The sequence below is a fragment of the Mesoplodon densirostris genome, chromosome 15, assembly GCF_025265405.1.
Source record: "Mesoplodon densirostris isolate mMesDen1 chromosome 15, mMesDen1 primary haplotype, whole genome shotgun sequence".
In the NCBI taxonomy this organism is placed as follows: Eukaryota; Metazoa; Chordata; class Mammalia; order Artiodactyla; family Ziphiidae; genus Mesoplodon; species Mesoplodon densirostris.
In genome coordinates, this window is record NC_082675.1 from 8,604,548 (window position 1) to 8,626,313 (window position 21,766).

The 21,766-nt window shown below is 41.1% G+C and overlaps 1 protein-coding gene across 3 annotated transcripts in view; it reads left to right on the forward strand.

Annotated features, from left to right (window-relative positions):
* Positions 1-3,899: 3,899 nt before the first annotated feature.
* The window catches only part of ATP2A2 (ATPase sarcoplasmic/endoplasmic reticulum Ca2+ transporting 2), a 62,483-nt gene continuing 44,616 nt past the window's right edge, over positions 3,900-21,766 (forward strand). For all 3 annotated transcript variants that reach the window (XM_060119287.1, XM_060119289.1, XM_060119290.1), the window contains exons 1-5: positions 3,900-4,611; positions 5,307-5,324; positions 5,410-5,492; positions 13,005-13,109; positions 17,415-17,553. In XM_060119287.1, coding sequence (XP_059975270.1) covers positions 4,494-4,611; positions 5,307-5,324; positions 5,410-5,492; positions 13,005-13,109; positions 17,415-17,553 — 463 coding nt within the window. In that variant the 5' untranslated portion in view covers positions 3,900-4,493. The remainder of the gene's footprint in view (positions 4,612-5,306; positions 5,325-5,409; positions 5,493-13,004; positions 13,110-17,414; positions 17,554-21,766) is intronic.

Below are 21,766 nucleotides of genomic sequence, written 5' to 3' on the forward strand. Positions count from 1 at the left end.
AATCTTTCTGCCTTTGGGAGGATATGTTTTGCTAAATTATGGCAACCTCTAAATAACAGGTTTCACCCCAATGTTCATTGCAGCACTATTACAATAGCCAGGTCATGGAAGCAACCTAAATGTCTATCGACTGATGAATGGATAAAGAAGGTGTAGTACATATATACAATGGAATATTACTCAGCCATAAAAAGGAATGAAATTGGGTCATTTGTAAAGATGTGGGTGGACCTAGAGACTGTCATACAGAGGGAAGTAAGTCAGAAAAACAAATATCGTATATTGCATATATGTGGAATATAGAAAAATGGTACAGATGAACCACTGAAAGGCAAAAATAGAGACACAGATGTAGAAAACAAACGTATGGACACCAAGGGGGGAAGGAGGGTGGGATGAACTGGGAGATTGAGATTGACATATATACACTAATATGTATAAAGTAGATAACTAATGAGAACCTGCTGTATAGTACAGGGAACTCTACTCAGTGGTCTGTGGTGACCTAAATGGGAAGCAAATCCAAAACAGAAGGGATATATGTATAAATATAGCTGATTCACTTCACTGTACAGCAGAAACTAACAGAACATTGTAAAGCAACTATACCCCAATTAAAAAAGAAAAAAGAAACCACTGTGACCATTATATAAATAAATAAATAAATAAACAACAGGTTTCAGAGACACCAATGGGTTGAGGAACCAAGGGCATAATTAGTATGTGATACAGAAGGGGCCAACCCCAGGCTGAAAAGCACAAAAGCACACTGTTTCAGTTTAAGGGAATACAGACCATCCCTGACTTATGATGGTTTGACCTACAATTTTTCAACTTCAAGATGGTGCGAAAGCAATACACATTCAGTAGAAACTGAATTTTGATCTTTCCCCAGGCTATCAATACACAGTACCATCCTCTCTTAAGATGCTGGGCAGCGGCAGCGAGCTGCAGCTCCCAATCAGCTGCGCAGATCACAAAGGTAAACACTGATACACTTAAAACCATTCTGTTTTTCACTTTAAATAAATTACATGAGATATTCAGTACTTTATTATAAAATAGGTCTTGTGTTAGATGATTTTGCCCAACTGTAGGCTAATGTGTGCTGAGCACGTTGAAGGTAGGCTAGACTAAGCTATGAAGCTCAGTAGGTTAGGTGTCTTATATACATTTTCGAATTATGATATTTTCAACTTATGATGGGTTTATCAGGACGTAATCCCATGGTACGTTGAGGAATACCTGTATTCCAACCTCCAGGAAATAGAAGATTTGCAGAGAACAGTCTGGTAACACAACCAATGTGAACTTAGACATTACTCGTCTCTGAGAAACCTAAAATGCTGCCGCACTTTGTTTTTTGTTTGTCTGCTTTTAATATTTACTTATTTGTCTGCACTGGGTCTTAGTTGCGGCACGCAGGAAATTCGGTGCCGCATGCGGGATCTTTAGTTGCAGCACGTGGGATCTAGTTCCCTGACCAGGGATCGAACCCAGGCCCCCTGCATTGGGAGTGCTGAGTCTTAGCCACTGGACCACCAGGGAAGTCCCTGTTTGTTTGTTTGTTTGTTTCAAACCTAACCTTCACAGCCATTCACATGAGGTGAGTAGTTCAGAGGCCTTCTGGTTTACATCACACATTGGAAATCAATAAACTTGAGTTCAGCAAAAATTTGCTGAGGTCCTCTCAAAGCCAGGCCCTTTGCAAGTCACTGATAGATCAGGGATGGTGGGGCTCTTTCATTCACTCAAATAGTAGGCATTCAATAAATGATGAGTGTATACCAGGGGACTCCTATATCCTGGAGATGGACAAGCTAGACAAGACATGCTGTTCTCATGGAGCTTACATCCTAGTAGGGGGAGACAGGCAGTAAACAGCTAAGCAAATAATACAACATCAGAGATAAGTGCTGTGAAGAAAATAAAACAATAATGTGATAGCGAGGGTGACTGGGGAGGGTAGCCCTTTTAGTCAAGACATCTCTGAGGAGGTAACATGTAAGCTGAGATCTGAACAATAACAAGGAGCTTGAAGATCTGGGGAAGAGCATTCAGTACAAAAGCACAGATCAGGAACCTCTCAAGAAGCTCAAGAAGCAGAAGCACTTACAACCCCAGGCAGAGACCAAGCCACAGAACGGAGATCCAAAGTCAAATGCTCAAGATAATTTTCAGGCTGAGAAAGGTAACAATCCTCCTGCCTGGAGTGCTTTTACACTCGCTGGGGTGAGGCAGAAGAGTTGGTAAGAACTGGTGCAGACCTGGTCTGAGGGGGAAAAGAACCACCAGTCCTCCATTACCACCCCCACCCCCACCGTGCAGCCACGTGTCCCTGCTGGAAGAGGCTCCAGTCCTGTGACCTAACCAGTTTCCACTTTGCTTCTCTTAGTGCATTGCCATACACTAGAATTTTTGTTTATTTCATGTAGGGTTTTGTTGGTCCTTTTCCAAGTATCAATCAAAACTGTATACCAGCCTCCACTCCTTGGAAATAATTAAACGAAATGACAAATAAAATGACGTGCCTGATTTTTTCAGCTAGGTAATGCACTGTGATTTGCATCTGTTAAAGGACTTTAAGTCCTGAAGCTGAGCCATCTGGGACAACTGAGGTGATTTTTGTTCTGCCTTGGCTCCTGTGGATGGTACACCATAGCCAAACACAAAAGTGGACTAAATGCTTCATTCTGCAACATAGTCCCTTAAGAAAACTGACCTTTGTGGTGCGAATGTGTTCACCTTTTGCTCAAGAATTCAATGCGAAGGTCCCTTTCTGTTTAATTTTTTGATATTGGCAAAATTCCCTTTATCTTGCTGTTACATAGGTTTTCTGTTTTTTTAATTTACTTTTTATTTTGTATTAGCGTATAGTTGATTTACAATGTTGTGTTAGTTTCAGGTGTACAGTTAAGTGATTTAGTTATATATATATATATATACATATATATATGTGTTTTTTTCTCCGATTCTTTTCCCATTTAGGTTATTACAGAATATTGAGAAGAGTTCCTTGTGCTATACTGTAGGTCCTTGTTGAGGTAGGTTTTCTACAGACCTCAAGAGCAAATTATCTGTGGTTTAAGAATAGATTTTTGGATTAAAGTCCTTTTTTCCCCTATTGGGGAAAGGGGCAGTCTAGAAAATAGCCTTAATCAATGCCCAAGCGAGGCACCTTCTAGCACAACTCTCGCTTATTTAGCAGTTACAGTAGCGTAATCTGTGACTTCCATGCAGACATGTTATCAAAGGCTGTGTGGGATATTAAAAACAATATGGAATGCGGTGTTCCTGAAGCGACAGATGAGGGATTTTGGCCGTGTGGGAAGTGAACTGCGGAATTCCTCCCCTCGGTTCCTAAGAGGGGCTCTGAAGTACACAGATTGGGTTGCAGAGTGCGGCCCTGGGAGGTGGAGGGCAAGGGGACGAGCCAAGGACACCAACCTCAGCGCGCTTCGTTGAAGCTCTGCGCCGACCGGGTTCGTAAGGTTCCTCGGCCTCGCCTTCCCAATCACCCACCCCAACCCGAGGCCGACTCTGAAGGGTAGGCAGTTCCCTTGGGGCAGCGAATGCATGGAGCCCACGTGAGCCCTCCACCTCCCTGGGTTCTACGTCTACAGGTGGTCGAGCCGGGCGGGAAGCGAGATCCGCATTAGCCAAAGAAAGGCCGCGGGCTCTCCGCCGAACAGCCGGTCAGAGCGCGCAGGGCGCGGGCACGCCGGCTTCGATCCGGGTTCCTGGGGGCGGTGCGCGGGAGGAGGCGGGGCTTGCGCGGCCGCGTGGGCGCAAGTCGCGCAGGAGGGAGGGAGCCTGAGGGAGGGGGCGGGGCCGCGCCTCCCGCGCCGCGCTGGGCCTTCTCGGCCAATGAGCGGCGTCCACATGCCGCGGCGGCGGCGAGAGGGGAGGCAGCGGCGGATAAATGCTATTAGAGCAGCCGCCGCGGAGCCGTCCCCGACGCCACCTCCTTTCCCTCCGCTGCGGTTTCCTTCACTGCTGTCGGGGGTGCAGAGCTGAGGGGACAGGGCGAGCGCGCCGCGCATCACCCCGCCGGCTCTCCTCCGTTGCTCCGTTCCGCTCTCAGGGATCGGCCGAGCGCCCCTTCCTCCGGCCCGGGCGGGGCCGAGAATCACCTCAGGAGAACGGGGAGGGGGCCTAGGGGCCGCGGCCTGCACTCCCGGCGGGCGGTTGAGGGTGAAGGAGGCCCTCCCTTCTGACGAGGGGAGGGAGGGTCGGGAAGCCCCCCCACCGTCCAGCTGTGCCCGGGGCGGTCGCCGGCGAGGGCCGGGCTGCGAGAGGGGCGGTTGCTGGGGGAGGGGGCGCGGGGTGATTCAGCGCCCGGCGAGGCGGAAGCGGCCGGAGTAGGAGAAGGAGGGGGAAGAGGCCAGTCCGCGCCTGGGCGCCCGGGGTGGCACGAGCCCGCGGCCCGAGTGCGAGGCGGAGGCGAGGAGGCCGCGGGGACTGGAGGCGAGGCCGGCCGGGCCCCCGCAGCCATGGAGAACGCGCACACAAAGACGGTAGAGGAAGTGCTGGGTTACTTCGGCGTCAACGAGAGCACAGGGCTGAGCCTGGAGCAGGTCAAGAGGCTCAAGGAGAGATGGGGCTCCAACGGTAGGTGCCCGGCGCCGAGGCTGCAGCGGCGCCGCGCGGCTAGGCGCGGGCCCGAGAGCCAGGAAAGATGGCTGACCGAGCTCCACCTCGTGGGTCTCGGCTCCGCGCCTGCCTAGGGCTGCAGGCGGCGGGTTGAGCCCGCGCGCCGGCCCCGCGGGAGAGGGGTTGCAGGCTGGGGGCGCCGGCGTCGGGTCTGCGCCTCCTCTCGACTTCCTCGTGGCTCCAGCCCTTGACCTTCCCCGCACGCAGCTAGCTCCGCGGCTTCTCACCAGCAGCAGCTGGCCCCGGCGGAGGGAGGGATGAGCCTCCTGCATCTGGGTTGAGCCCTGCGAGACATTTTCTCGTCCCTACCCGGTTTATGAGGCGTTGTAGTTGAGAATGCCTCTGACCGTTCTTGTACTACTCAGAGTTACACATCTGGCAGAAGTGGTGTCAGAGCTGAAATGACTCCTTGTTTCAGGAGCCTTGCTTAGGTGGTGATGAGATTTCACGTTTTGGAGTAGATCAACAAATACTGCATATTTTCTTGGGGTACCATTTTGGTATGATTTCTGTTAAATATGGTTGAATGTTCATATAGGTGCGTCTTTCAAAGACAGTGATAATTTAGTAATTCTTTCCGTAAAGACAGAGTGCTAAAATGTTTTTTTTCCCCCCTCTTGACACGTTGCCTGGTGAATTTCTACATTCTACAGAGTTACCGGCTGAAGAAGGTGAGTAATCTTAACACGTTTCCTCCCCCACTTTGTGTGCTGATCTTAAGATGACATTTACAACAGATATGTTTGTTTCTAACAGGAAAAACCTTGCTGGAACTTGTGATTGAGCAGTTTGAAGACTTACTAGTTAGAATTTTATTGTTGGCAGCATGTATATCTTTTGTAAGTATAAAGAAATTTACTTTCCAAAAAGTTGAGACTATACCATAGATGAAAAACCAGGAAACAAATGTCTATTGAGTGAGAACATTATATTTGGAGATTTAAGCTGTTTCTTTATGTTTTGTGTGGGGTTTTGGGGGGGGTGTTTTTTTTTTTTTTTTTGATTCCCTAGGTTTTTTAAATTTATAAATAAAACATTTGAAGCCATTCGCGTACAGAAAATAAATGGATGTCTGACATTGGCAGTGCAGTTAGAAATTGTTCGCAAATGCGGCAGGCAGGGTCTTACAAATTCTCGTGTTTTATCAGCTTTTAATATCAAAAAGTTCTTTATTGGAAGGCCTTTTCTGTTTCGGGTTCTTCCGTTGTGTAAGATCATACTAAGATGATGTTGGGCTCTTTGTAGTCTGTAAATAGAACTTACAAAAGGAATATTCCAGTTGCTCTCCCTTCCTGGTAATGGCAAGGTGACAGTTGTTTCTGACAGTGACAAGAATGATGACGGCAGTGATGGTACCACTGTTGACCAAATTTGGTCACTGACCTTTAGGTGGTATATTTATCTAAATTGGACCCCTGTCTTGAGTGGCTCCTAGGTTGAGAGAACAAGGTTTAGTACAATTGGTTCTAGATCTTAAAAGAAAAAAAAAACAAAAAACTTTTTTCATGTTTTCTATGTGCTTACCAGCTTGAGTCCTGTATGGTTGCTAAGAAACTGGTGAAATGCAAAGAACAGCAGAAGAAAGGTGATGGGGGTTGGAAAGGATAATTCTAGGTTATTATTAACATTTTTTTTGTGTTCAATATTGATTATTGCATTTTTTTTCTTGGGCATTGGACTTCGAAGTTTTCCTAAAAATGGTCATGAATAGGACACAGATGTTCCTAATCCTAACAGCATGAGATGCCTTTTGTTCTTAAAGTACAGTATTTTATTCTTATAAAAACCAAGATGGGAAGTGAAATTCACTCAGTGCGGTAACTTGTTTCAGGCTTTGCAAACTTGACACAGCTTCAAGGTTTCATTTTTGTGTGTTTGTAAGCATGCACGCCTCAGGGATCTACCTCTGTCTTTATTGACATCCTTACCCTAGAGGGCTATTTTGAGAACTAAATACACGAAGCAGTGGGCATTTCTTTACTTTAGGTGAAGGGAAAAAATTGGCAAGAGGTGAACTTTTTTGGAGTTTCTCTACGCAGATTCTGCCATGAGACTTTAATATGTCATGCCATGTTAGCCAAGTGATGTGTAGCCGTTAATAAGTAATGCCTCACGAATGTTTTCTACTGTTTTCATTGAATAAAATTAAGAGAGTATCGTAGCAAATCATTAAGCATCCTGAATTAATCACTCCATACCTTATACGTGTCTGTTTTTCTTGGTTGGTTAAAAAAAATTCCCCTTCAGTAAGTGGCTGCTGCTTTACCAATTCAGATAAAGGAATAGAACTGTTTGATTAATTAGTTTCAATACATTGTTGTGGAACAAAACGAATAATGTGTTTGAGGTAGTACAATGTTTATGTTTAAGCTGGCTACATAGTTTTAAAATAGTCTCAAGCTTGGTAGTTTTAATACTGGGCTTCAGTAAGGTTATCGGGGATCTCTTAGAAGTTAATCAGCTGCTATATACAAGAAAAGATAAAATAAATTTTTATTGCGTTATTTTGTGTGTGTAATTTAAGGCAGTGTTGTAACATCGGTGGCATTATTTCCAGTAGACAAGCTATTGACTATTTGGGTTGTATAGGATCTCTTGAGTGGCCAGTTTGAGTGACTTTATATTAATATTTTGAAATAATGATGTGAGTTTTACTTTGAAGTAAGGAGTTTAAATCTTCTGGGCATTTTCAAATGGTTTTATTATTATTATTATTATTATTATTATTATTCTATTTTATTTTTTGGCTGTGCTGCACAGCTTGCAGTATCTGTAGTTCCCTGATCAGGGAATGAACTCGGCTGCAGCAGTGAAAGCCCCGAATCCTAACCACTGGAGTGCTAGGGAATTCCCTCAAACGGGTTTTTAAATAAAAGCTTTAATTTTGTTGTAAGGTAGGATGTTGGCTTTTCATAGCTTTTTAGAGCTATATTTTGGAGTTGAAATTTGGGTTACCTTTTTGGTAACTACATGGAGTTATTGCTTAGGAAATGAACTATGTTAACATTTTTATTTTATGGGTTGCTAAACAGAAAAGTTTAAACATTTATTGTTTAGGAAGTACTGTAACTTAATTTGCTTTGATTTGTTTGATCAAGAAATTGCAGATATAAAACTTGTTGATTTTCTTCATGTGGGATTAGCACTACTGCTACATTGTGCTTGACCCTTTTCATTCCACATTTCTTTACCTTTGCAAAGAGCACTGAGTTTTTTGTGGTAGTCAGTTCATTCCTATTCGTTTAAAAGGAAAAATGGTAAAATATACATGCTCTTTTGGAGAAGCAGATAGGCAGTTTTTATAATCTATATATGATACATCATCAGGTTCTGCTCAAGTTAAGAAATACTAGGCTTTAGTGATATATTTCAAATATCTAAGTAGTAAACTGTTAACCATCGTTAATATTTTGCGTTGGCAGAAAGTAGGAAACAGCATTAATGTTTTATACTTGTGACCTGTAGGGATAAAGTTTAATTAACTTGTCACTTGGATTGGAAGAAGTGAGCTATATATCTCCCATTGTATGTGAAGTAACATTAGAAATTCCTTAACTTGACATTCAGTACCTTCCTATCCTTTTCACTTTTTCTTTCCATCCCCCTTGTTCACCAACTTTGCCCTTCATATAACACATCATATGGTTGCTTAACTGGAATTCCTGTTCTTTTCTCTCTTCCCTGCTTTGTTAGGAATTGAGCACCTTAGGTACATGGCACAAACACTGGGGATACAGCATGGAACGAAATACACGGTCTCTTACCTGGAGCTGATGTTCTAGTGGAGACAGATAAAAGTAAAATATATAATAAACTGTTGTATTGGAGATAGTGCTGTGGAAAAAAATAACATGGTTGGTGGTGGCGGAATAGGGGAGCCTGTGGAAGGAGTGCAGTTTTCAAATAGGGCAGTCAGGAGAGGCGTCTAAGGTGACAGTTACCTGAAGGAAGTGAGCTTGAGGACCATATTTGTCTCATCTGTCAGAATCATAAAATTCTCTCTGGTAACACAATTTGCATAAGCTTCTCTACCCTTCACCCCCATTTTCCTATCTCAGCTACTTAGATGGACCCTAAAATGCTAATAAAACTTTCTTAGGCCAGGGCACTTCTCAACTTTGATTTACATTTGAATAATTAGTCTTTTCTTCCTACTGGAACCTTTGAAGGGATTCTTAATGCCTTTTAGAACCTAGGTTAGTGCTTCTTTTCTTTAATTAATTAATTTGTTTTTTATTTATTTATTTTTGGCTGCGTTGGGTCTTCGTTGCTGTGCGCGCGGGCTTTTCTCTAGTTGCAGCGAGCGGGGGCTACTCTTGGTTGTGGTGTGCGGGCTTCCCATTGCGGTGGCTTCTCTTGTTGTGGGGCACGGGCTCTAGGTGCGTGGGCTTCAATAGTTGCAGCACGCAGGCTCAGCAATTGTGGCTCGCGGGCTTTAGAGTGCAGGCTCACTAGCTGTGGCTCACGGGCTTAGTTGCTCCGCGGCATGTGGGATCTTCCCGGACCAGGGCTCAAACCTGTGTCCCCTGCATTGGTAGGCGGATTCTTAAGCACTGCGCCACTAGGGAAGTCCCAGGTTAGTGCTTTTGATTTAACAAATATTTGGATGAGTTTGTGTTGATAGCATTTTCAAAATACATGAAATTTGTTTACTTTGGTTTTCTCAGTAAGATATATTCAAGAAGTATTTGATAATGTAGTGATTTAAAATTTTTCCTGTGTTTTCTTTTAATTATTTTGAAGGACAAAATGGGCAGTTTCCTGATTGGTTTAAGTAATTTATTTAGAGCCTGTCTTTAAAATATGGTTTGAAAGGTGAATGTGTATGGGGTTTTTTGTTTTCTTTTAAAGAAGACTATTTTCAAATCTGAAAATATTGAAGAGTGTTTTCACATAAGCTTTATGTCTGGTTCACAAGAGAATCTATAGTCTAATTCATACTATTCTTTTTATAATGGCTGAAAGAATTTTTGTTTCTCACCTCAGAAAATTGCTGTGACACTTGTTGGTGATACTTTCTTATTTCTGTTTCCTCTTTTTAAATTTCTTGATGTAAATTTTTTCCTTCATTGAACAAATGTTTGAGTGCCCTAAGGCATTGCAAATTTCTAAGGATACACGGAGGAATGCAGACCTGATACATGTTTTAAGACCCTCAGTCTTAAGAATGTGCTTATGATCTCTCATTTTCTTCTTATGTTCTTGTTAAGAGCTCTGCACACTATCCTAACGTGTAGATAACTGAGTCATGGTACCATGACTGTCTCCTGGTTTATACCAGAACATCCCTTTTTACCTTGGATTAACATTTGCTTCATTCATTAAACCCTGCTGTCTGGCACCTTTCGGCTGTACTCTCAGAAGTTATGGTGATATACACAGATCAGTCTTCCATATAACAATTAGAAGATACCCTACCCTGTCTAAAGTAACCTAGCAAGGGAATTTCCAGTGGTTAGGACTCTGCTTTCACTGCCAGGACCCAGGTTCGATCCCTGGTCAGGGAATTAAATAAATAAAGTAAAATAAAAAAAATTTTTAAATTAAATAAAAAAAAGTCAAATAAAAAAATTTTTTTAATTAAATAAATAAAGTAACCTAGCAAGTGTTTACTTTGAATAGGATTGACAGGTTTGAAACTTTTGAACTTGCTGTAGCTGGATACTGTAAGCCCCAGAAGTACTGTTACTGTATTAATAGTGCAAAGCAAAGAAAGAAGAAACACTATGCCTAAAATTATACTGCAGTAGCTTTTCCTTCCACTTCCCTTTGATATTGTTAATGAGGTTGGTTACCTTTTTGCTCTCTTAATGTTTAAGTTCATAGACTGCCAGGTAGGGACTTGTACCTTAGACGTTGTATGAGATTTTGTTTTGTTTATTCATTCATTTATTCAATAAATATATAGTGAGCGTCAACTATGTAACAGAGTCTTCTAGACCCCTGGGGATAGAATAGTCAACAAAAGGAAATACAAACAGATAATCCTTTATATTCAACCTTTTCTCAAAGATTTTTTAGAAACATTCTCTCTGCCCCCTGTATATTTTGTATAACTTCTGGTAACCATAATTATGAACTGACTGTACTATAATGCTAATAAGACATAATAATTTGTCACTCATCCAGTTTCCCTCTTCACTACCTCCTTCCCCATCTCATGGGATCTTCCATCGGTCAGCATCATTTTCCCATTTACACAAGAGAGGTTTTCTTTTCAATAGAACAAAATCATGAAGGACTGCACCATGTGGTTTGAACATGATTGACTGGATTGGTTCTTAGCAGTAAATGAAATACGATTCATCTTTATTTTGAGTTGTAGCACTTAATTCTTTGGGTTATTTGTGGGTTTCAAAATATTTTTTTAAATATTAGAAAATTGGTCGTTGTCGGTGTTAAGTAGGTTCAGCACTGTCCTTCCACACTAAGATTTGCCCACTAGTTTCTCATCAGGCAGTAATTATACATTGTACAGAACCCTCAAATAACTATGAATGCCTGTGTTTCTTACACATAAACATTTAAAGTCACATAGTGGAAGAAAAGGCTACTACATAATACAGATGAGGGTTATTGCATTATTGATAAATACCACTTGTGCAAAGGAACCACACATCTCTTGAAAAGTAGAGGTTTGCTTTGATAGTCCTGTCACTGCTTGCTTGCTTGCTTTAGTCTTTTCCTTTGTTCCAGCTTATGTGGGATATTGCTTTAAGTTTGTTCCTCAGGCCTAGCTGCCAAGAGGGAAATTCATACCCGCTTTAACAAGGTGTGAAGCTTATCTTAGAGTTGCTAATGCCTCACTGACCTTTTCTAAAGGTCCTAGTTACTCTTCAAGTTGAGCAATTTTTCTCCCCCAAGAGCTAATTAAGTTTCTTATTTCTGATATGCTCTCCTTGGCAAATGTTTGAAAGGCTAGTATCAAAGCAGCTGTGATCTTGCATCTATCAAAATTTATAACTTCCTAGAGAAGTTTTCATCCTGCCATTAGGCCTGGCCTTAACACCAGGAATGCCCAGCTGAAAGCTTGCAGGAACAATTTATATTCATTCTGGTGTTCTGCTTGCCCTGGTTCATTAGCTGTCGGTGGTGATTGGCGTCTTTCAGGACCTGGCCTTGGGTCTCCTGGGTTTTTTCCTGCTCAAATTGATATTTCTTTTGTTGGTGGTATAGTGGTGAGCATAGCTGCCTAACAAATTGATATTTGTTGTTAATTCATCGTTACCCTCGTTTACTTGCAAAATTCATGTTGGGTCTTGCCTTAATCTTTCTGGTTGTTTGCTGTTTGTGTCAAAGCTCACTTTATAGTATTCCACTAGATAAAAATGTAGTCGTCAGATGGCTTCATTATTGCCATACATCATATCTGACAATATTAAAAAGTATCAGAAATGGTGCTTTCATTGTTTACTGAATAGATCTTTTAAAGAAAAGATTTCATTGTGGAATATACAAACATTTTAAGCAGTGTTAAAAAGCAAAGGCAAATCTTACCTCCCAGGCTGTATCATAAGATACCTTTAACATCCTTTTTGGATTGGCAGTTTTCCACAAAAATTGGTTGTTAAATTTTTAACCATTTAGATGCCTCTTTTACTATGTTGTTTATTTTAAGATTCATTGTGTTGGATTCTCTCTTCTTAGGGTTGCTCGGTTAGAAAGTACAGTGTGGCTTGTGTGAGCTAGAAGTTAATTCTCTGCTCATTTTTCTTGGGACAGTGTTCTGTGCCCAGGTATAACATTTTTGGATTTATGTCATCTCTGAAGTGCTGTGTTCCTATACTAGATATCATATGGAGGATAACCTTCAAAATACATCCTGATCGCAGAACAACCTTGCAGTAATGACCTTCAGCAACACCACTAAAAATATGTGGGACATTAGCAGTTTATATACTCTAATTTTGAGTCAATGATTAAGTTGTTTTTACTATGAATTTGTGCCACATAGGTATTGTTTGATGTGAATATTAACCAAATTAACAAAGTTTCATGATTGCCTTTTGCTTTAACAAAATCAGGAATTTGTTTTATTTCTTTTGAAAAATATACACAGAAAATGAATGGGATTTAGTTCCCAAAAGTATTTGTTTTGGATTTTAAACCAATTATTACATGAAAAAATAAATTAGTTCTTAAGGGTATTATTAAGAAGTTTATAGTTTTGAGTCTTAAGAATTATGGGGAACAAGATATAAGCTTGTTGTTTATGTCATTACATTTTGCTACCTTTTGTTTCTAAGGATAGTAAGAAAAGAGATTTTATGTATCATAATAATTCCTTTAATGCCAGCCACTTTTGTTGTAAGAACACATTACAATTCTAACGCATGCCATTTCTCTTTTAGGTTTTGGCTTGGTTTGAAGAAGGTGAAGAAACAATTACAGCTTTTGTAGAACCCTTTGTGATTTTACTTATATTAGTAGCCAATGCAATTGTGGGTGTATGGCAGGTAAGCAAAAATTCCTGCAGTGCAAAATTTTGGTAATTTACGTAAGTGATTTAAACTGTGTTAAAATAATCTGTGGAACTACATGTGTTTTTTATCTGTTAATTTATTTAATGGCAAAATTTTAGACCTCATGCATATATACTTTGCTCTTAAAATTGCTCATCCTTCATGGTAGCATGGAATTAAGAACAGTGGATAAAGAAGCTACTTAAGGAAAACCAGAAAATTTGACAACCAGTATTCTCTTTATATTTTCTAGCTGCTTCCTATGAAAAACTTTCATTCTCCTTGGGGGGTGTGTGTGTATTTAGCTATAAAAATTGTTTAAATCCTAAATAATTTTACCTTCAGAGCATATTCCTGGCTATTTTCCCTTAACTGCCCAGTACCCAGGCCTTTCTTATTCACAGAATGGAAGCTAATTTTACTACAGAAACGTAACGGGATCACACGTCTGCCCCATATTTGCATGATTGGTGTTCTGCAGATAGCTAGTTTGCGAATTTAACTTTTTTAAGACTGTGGATGTTAGGTTTTTGTTTTTGATATATTTTAACAAACCCAGACTAATATTTCACATTCATCTTTTTACTTTTGGCTGCGTTGGGTCTTCTTTGCTGTGTGCAGGCTTCCTCTAGTTGCGGTGAGCGGGGGCTACTCTTCGTTGCAGTGCGGTGGCTTCTCTTGTTGCGGAGTGCAGGCTTCAGTAGTTGTGGCTCGCGGGCTCTAGAGTGCAGGCTCAGTAGTTGTGGCGCATGGGCTTAGTTACTTCGCGGCATGTGGGATCTTCCCGGACCAGGGATCAAACCCGTGTCCCCTGCATTGGCAGGCAGATTCTTAATCACTGTGCCACCGGGGAAGTCCCTCTCATTCATCTTTTAAGTACTGATCTTTTAGATGTTTGATAGATATAGTCACCTCTCTCAGGACTAAAATAGAGTGCATCTGTCATTCTTAAAGTGGAAGCATCTTATAAACATATTTAGTCCTATTGGAATTGTAAACTTCTGATCTTATTAATAAACATGAAGGCCTTTATGTGGTGAGCTCATTTAGAAGGAAGCCTACTTAGAAGAAATTTTTAATTGTGCCACATTTGATTTTTTTAAATTGCTTTTATTTAAATAGAAATGATCTTTTTGTGAATAATTTAGGCAAAAGAAACAATATATAGCATTAGATTGTCCTTCTCAAGTTAGTCATATGCATTTTTAAATTAATTTATATCAGTTACATAGTAGATACCTCATATATTCCCATTTCATGCTTAGAGTGATTTTGTAAGGCAGATGATATTCCCATTGGACAGATGTGACATAGAAGTTCAGAGTGATTGACTTATCAAAGGCCATACAGATAGTACATACATAGAGCATCTGGGATTTATATCCAGGGTCTGGCTGATCTGAACTCCAAAGTAAAATTCTACAGCAATTTTCACAGGACTTTTAGATATGTCTTAGCTTAAAGAAAAGAGTAATATTTTTTATGGATATCCTATTACATAATATACAGAAGGGTATGAGCAATAAATACTATAGGGTTCTTGCTTTCTGGAAGTAATGAAAGTTATAATTATAGTGTAAGGTAGTATTTGGGAGGGGTGGGGCATGTATTTCTGATCAGTGTCATCAAGGAAGGCTGACAAGCAATTGGGGGAACTATAAAGAAATGGGACTTTTGTGGGTTGAAGCTGGGGAGAATATTCCAGAGAGGGGGTGGCATGAGCAGAGAGGTACAAAGTGTGTTTGAGGAATGACATTTAGACCTATTTAGGTTTGAGTGGAGGAGGTAGGAGTTGTAACTTTTAGAACAAAGGAAACCTTAGAAGGTCTTCTAAGTTTTTGTTCGTAGTAAGTTAGATATATTTGTTTTTCCCCAAGCTGACCTGTTTTTTGTTGTTTGTTTGTTTTTGTTTTTTTTAATTTATTTATGTTTGGCTGTATTGGGTCTTTGTTGCTCCACCTGGGCTTTCTCTAGTTGCGGTGAGTGGGGGCTACTCTTCGTTGAGGTGCGGTGGCTTCTCTTGTTGCGGAGCACGGGCTCTAGGTGGGTGGGCTCAGTAGTTGTGGCTCGCAGCCTCTAGAGCGCAGGCCCAGTAGTTGTGGTGCACGGGCTTAGTTGCTCCGCGGTATGTGGGATCTTCCTGGACCAGGGCTAGAACCTGTTTCCCCTGCATTGGCAGGCAGATGCTTAACCACTGCGCCACCAGGGAAGTCCTCCTGATTTTTAATGTGGAACATTTTTTTTTTTTTAAGTCTTAATTGAATTTGTTACAATATTGCTTCTGTTCTGCGTTTTGGTTTTTTGGCCACAAGGCACGTGGGATCTTAGCTCCCTGACCAGGGATCGAACCTGCACCCCCTGCATTGGAAGGCAAAGTCTTAACCATTGGACCACCAGGGAAGTCCCTCCCTGATTTTTAATAGAAGCAAAATACAGTGCTCCTGGACATCTTAACTTTGGTCAGTCCAATTAAACTCTACCTGACATGACCTCGAGGAAAGAGAAAAAAATAAAACTGCCACAATTCATACATTCAGGGGGGAAAATCCTGAGGAAGTTTCAAATTTTTCAAATTTGAATAATTGAATAGCAGCAATGCTCAGAATTTATTCTTTCTACAGTATCAGTAACATTTGAACTTAATCTGAAGGACCTTTTAGCAGTGACATTAATTAGAGTTAGATATGCTGGTATTTCTGTTAATCATAAGGTGATACAGATAGACTCATTCTTTAAGCAGATCTGATTGGGATTTAAATTATTTTTATCATGAACTTTCCAAATTTAAGGTTTCCTGTACTTTCTCAGGAATGCATACATAAACAGTTAGACACATGCCATTAGCTTTCAGTTTTGTGTCATCTAAATTCTCTTTGAGCAGGTTTGGGGACTTAATTTTTACCACAGTGTGGAAAATGAGATTGCATGGTATCGAGCATAAATTTTATCCAAATAAAGGTTAAACTGAAGAGCTTTAGATTGGAGGGCAAAGATGTGAGAGAAATGAAAGAATTATTTCCTTTGTCCACTGAGTAAGCTCGACTGGGTGTGTGCTTTGTAGATTTGCTGCTTCTAATTGCTTATTTTTTTTTAAATTTATTTATTTTATTTTATATTTATTTTTAGCTGAGTTGGGTCTTCGTTGCTCTGTGCGGACTTTCTCTAGTTGCAGTGAGCAGGGGCTGCTCTTCGTTGTGGAGTGTGGGTTCTCATTGCGGTGGCTCCTCTTGTTGCAGAGCACAGGCTCTAGGCACGAGGGCTTCAATAGTTGTGGCACACGGGCTCAGTAGTTGTGGCTTGCAGGCTCTAGAGTGCAGGCTCAGTAGTTGTGGCGCACGGGCTTAGTTGCTCCGCGGCACGTGGGATCTTTCCGGACCAGGGCTCAAATCTGTGTCCCCTGCGTTGGCAAACGGATTCTTAACCACTGCGCCACCAGGGAAGTCCTAATTGCTTATCTTCTAAAAGGAGAAAAGGCAAATTTCACACATACTCCCCCACCGCCCCCCAAAGGAACTTTCCCTTAGCTTTTTTTTTCAGCATGGCTCATTTTAATTCTGCATCTTTCATCTTGAAATTAGGAAATAAAAATTGTGTGTGACTAAGTCTTGACATGTTCATATATAATATTATGGTAAATATGGTATGTGACTGGCAGTGCTTCCGGCCACTTATTGGTCTTTAGTACTGGTGAGAGATTTAGAATTTGTGAGACGTAACTGGATTTTCTTAATTCATCACTCAAAGCATTTACTGTGTGCCAAAACACAATCTAAGCATTCTACACATAGCTTGTAAATCCTCACAACCCTTGAGGGTGGGTACTGTTAGTGTCCTGGTTTTGTAGGCCATAAAGCTGTGTGTCATGTAACTTATCCACAGTCACATAGCTTTTGAGTGCAAAGGCCTGGGTTGAGCCTGGGCAGTCCAACCCCAGACCATCACCTTTCATGGGGGTCAAGATTGATTTAATGATGTGAGTGTGTGAAGCTGAAGGTGAGGGCCATGTTGCACAGTGTGCATAGGGACAGCAGGTTCTAAAAACTGCTTCTTTCCATTGACTTTTATCTCCTTACCCTTCTTCGGGTGCTTATTTTTTCATTTTTAATACAAAATCATAAGGGCCTAGTGTTATTCCCTTAAGATGTGAATCATTTATTACAAATGTCATTAATATGCATCTCCTGTGTTTTTTCTTTTTAAGTTTAGTTTACAACTCTAAAATTTGATTCCTAGGGCTATAAACACTTGGCAGTGGCAGGCTGTATTTACTACTGTTCTCTTTTGTTTTCTTTTTTACAGGAAAGAAATGCTGAAAATGCAATCGAAGCCCTTAAGGAGTATGAGCCTGAAATGGGCAAAGTGTATCGACAAGACAGGAAGAGTGTACAGCGGATTAAAGCTAAAGACATAGTTCCTGGTGATATTGTAGAAATTGCTGGTGAGTTGAGTTTGTCATTTTTATTTTAGGTTGTATATCTGAATACAGTCCTTTCCTGAAAGCTCATACTTAAGAGTTTTAAAAGTTAGGCTCATGTGTATCAATTACGTTAACAGATTTTTAGTGCTATCCAAATGAATCAGGTTTTCTGTAAAATTTTCAGTGTTTTGGCACCTCCCTTCATGTTGATAAGTGTTTTTCTTTTTTTTTTTAAACAAGGTGTTTTGAATTATTGTGCTTATTACTTTTAGTACATTGTGGAACACTAGTGCTGGTGAGATAGTGAACTTAATCTTGATTTGACAGTTAGTTGTAGTGAGCAGTTTGTAGAATACTAGTTAATGGCTACATAGTTTTTCCTCTTTTGGTTCTTGGCACAAATAGGTCAAACTTGGAACCGTCAAACCTAGTTGATGGCTAAGGGTAATCTCATGACTTTAAAAGCTCTACTTAAGAATACTTTGACATAACACTGAGCTAGGGATCTTAGCCAGGGATCCAGGTTTGGGCTTTAAAAAGTTAGTGAATCCACTGCAGTGCCAGAGCTCTACACAGATCTCAAAACGGTCCTCCTTGCTATAGGTCAGTGCCATGTTTTCAAGCAACCCAGAATGCCCCTGGAGCCAATCAGAACTGTGTAATCTTTTTGCTGGGGAATTATTACATTGGGTTATTCAAATCATTGTGGTTTTTCACACCCTTCTGAGCTCAGAATACTTGTTTTCTTTTTGTGAATTGTCTCATAGTAACACCTTTACACTGACTTGTGGGGAAAGTGTGCTTTGTCTTACTCATTGTAATGAGAATTCAGTGCTGAGTCTCCTGGCCTGTGCTCTACAGTTTTGGCCTTTGAAACTAAATTACCAGGACTTCCCTGGTGGTCCAGTGGTTAAGACTCTGCCCTCCCAATGCAGGGGGCCCGGGTTCGATCCCTGGTCAGGGAAACTAGATCTTGCATGCTGCCTGGCGCAGCCGAAAAAACAAACAGAAGAAAAACAAAAGTAAATTACCTTGTCATAGGTCTTCCAGAAAAAGAATAGTGTTGCCTGTGTACCCACACGTTGATTACTTAGGACAGCAAAGTTTGTATAAATGACCTAACAGCTTGCTTAATAGTGTTAACAAAAGTACAACTCAGAATGAAGTGTTTTGGCCAGTGGATTTTTTAAACTTAATTTTGGCATAATTTCAGACTTAAAAATTGCAAGACTAGTAAGAGTTCCCATTTAGCTTTTACCCAGATTCTCCAAATGTTTGTTATCACATGTGCATTACCCTCTTTCAGTCTGTGTCTATACATTCACACATTTTTGTCTGAACTATTTGAGAGTAAGTTGCAGAAATGATGCCTCTTTACTCCTAAATACTTGAGTGATTATTTTATAAAATTTAGAGCATTCTTTTAATATGATTCCAGTTAACTACTGAAAGTAGATAACAGTATTATATCATTTTTTAAATCTGTAGACCTTATTTAGATTTAACCATTTGTCACCATAGATTTTACAGCAAAAATATGACTTAGAGAGGGAATTCTGGTGGTGATGTAGGAAGTAGGTCAAAATGGGAAGGCTGGAGATAGGTAAGAGCTAATGAGAGCAAACAATAATGAAGGCTGTAGCATTAAGAATAATGAGGGGAAGATTTTGAGTTTATAAGTAGGAGTTTTAAAGCAAGGGTGCACATCAGAATTATCTGGGGACCCTCCTTAAAAGTTTTTACCAGGTCTCAACCCAAAGTATTAACTCTGAATCTCCCTTGGGCAAGGAATTACAGCCATGTATAGTTTGAAAAGTGAGCCTCAGGTTTAGGTGCCAAGCAACAGGTTTTGATAACTTAATAGATATTGGGGTGGATGTGAAGTAGGGTGTGGCATCAAAGATACTGGCAGGATATCTAGTTCAGGTGCCCAGGTGGTGATGGTGCTAGTAACTGAGGAAGGAAACATTAGAGGAAGATAGTTTGTCTTTCCACAAATATATATGTGGTCAGTGCACTTGCAGATCACCTAAATATTGCACAAGATTCTTTTTGACTTTGTATGTTTCCCAGTTTTCCAACTTAGTCTGGTAATATACTTTCAGCCTGTCAAATTAAGATATTGTAAGAATTTTTTGTGCTAGTTAAGCTATTTCGGTATATTCAATCTATCTGAAAACGTAGAGAAATCACCCCCAAAGTGTTTATCCTTGGCTTGCATCAGTAGATAGCAGTGGTTTACAGCGTCAGAGGAAGCTGTAACCTTGATTCTCAAAGCATCATCTTCCCTTTTGAAGGGATAAACTAAGACCAGCTTCTCTTCAATGGAGGTGGTTTTGGTTTCTCTTTTCTCTGAATTCTGGTTCTCTCCTGTCTTTCCTATCTCAGTAAGTCACTCTTACCACCTAGTTAACTGAGAGAAACTTGGGAATCATCTTGATTCTTTCCTCTTTTATTCTGTCTCTAAGACCAATTGATTCTGTCTCCAAAACACACCCAAATTTGTTTACTACTTTTTCCTCAGTCACCACACCAGTCCCACCATCTCCTCACACTGACATTGTCATTGTGTCCTAACGAGGCTCTGCCTTCCTTTACTGTTTTCTTTCCACACAGAAGCCAGAGTTTCCTAAAGGTCATGTTTATTCACTTGCTAAAACACTTCAGTGGCTTCTTTCTTGCACCAGAAATATAAATTTTTTTCTTTGACCCTAAATGACCTTGCATTGTATAGCTTCTGCTTGCTTCTGTGATTTCATCTTATGCAACTCCCTATGCTCTAGCTATACGGGACTTTTTTTTTTTGCTGAGTTGGGTCTTTGTTGCTGCGCCCGGGCTTTCTCTAGTTGTGGCTAGCGGGGGCTACTCTTCATTGCAGTACGTGGGCTTCTCGTTGTGGAGCACAGGCTCTAGGTGCACGGGCTTCAGTGGTTGTGGTGTGTGGGCTCTAGAGTGCTAGAGTGCAGGCTCAGTAGTTGTGGCGCACAGGCCTAGTTGCTCTGTGGCTCGTGGGATCTTCTCGGACCAGGGCTCAAACCCATGTCTCCTGCATTGGCAGATGGATTCTTAACTACTGTGCCACCAGGGCAGTCCCTATATAGTGTTTTTTTGGTTTGTTTTTTAAGCATTTCTTAATTTTTTTAAAAAAAATATTTCTTTTGTTTTATTTATTTTTGGCTGCATTGGGTCTTCATTGCTGTGCACAGGATTTTCCTAGCTGTGGTGAATGGGGGCTACTCTTCGTTGTGGTGCACAGGGCCTCATTGCGGTGGCTTCTCTTGTTGCAGAGCACGGGCTCTAGGCACGCGGGCTTCAGGAGTTGTGGATCGCCAGCTCTAGAGCGCAGGCTCAGTAGTTGTGGCACACGGGCTTAGTTGCTCTGCGGCATGTGGGGTCTTCCTGGACCAGGGCTCGAACCTGTGTCCCCTGCGTTGGCAGGTGGATTCTTAACTGCACCACCAGGGAAGCCCTATGTAGTGTTTTATATGTTGCATTTGATAGTTTAGGAAGGACAGATGATGATTGATCCATAGTATGTGTGACATAGGAGTAGTATCCCTTTCCTATTTTTATTTTTTTATATTGTGGTAGAATATACATAATACAAAGCTTACCTTTTTAACCATTCTTGAGTATACAGTTCTGTGGCATTAAGTATATTCACATCATTGTGCAGCTGTCACCACTATTCATCTCCAGAACTTTTTCATCTTCCCAGACTGAAACTCTGTTGCCATTGAACAGTAATTTCTCTTTACCTCCCTTCCCCTAGATCCTGGCAGCTACTGCCTTTTTTTTTTAATTGATTGATTGATTGATTGATTGATTGATTGCTGCATTGGGTCTTCGTTGCTGCACACGGCCTTCTCATTGTGGTGGCTTCTCCCGCCGTGGAGCTCGGGCTTCAGTAGTCGTGGCTCATTGCCTTCAGTAGTTGTGGCTCACAGGCTCTAGAGCACAGGCTCAGTCGTTGTGGAGCACGGGCCTAGTTGCTCCGCGGCATGTGGGATCCCCCCGGACCAGGGACCAAACCCGTGTCACCTGCATTGGCAGGCGGATTCCCAACCACTGCGCCACCAGGGAAGCCCCACTGCCTTTCTTTTAATATTCAAAAAATATATATTAAAACATGAGTTTAAATCCCTCATCTTAGGTGAATCTACTTATTACCAATAGTAATTGTTCTAAGCAGTACACATACTCAACCCTATTCCGATTTCACCTGGTTTTGAAT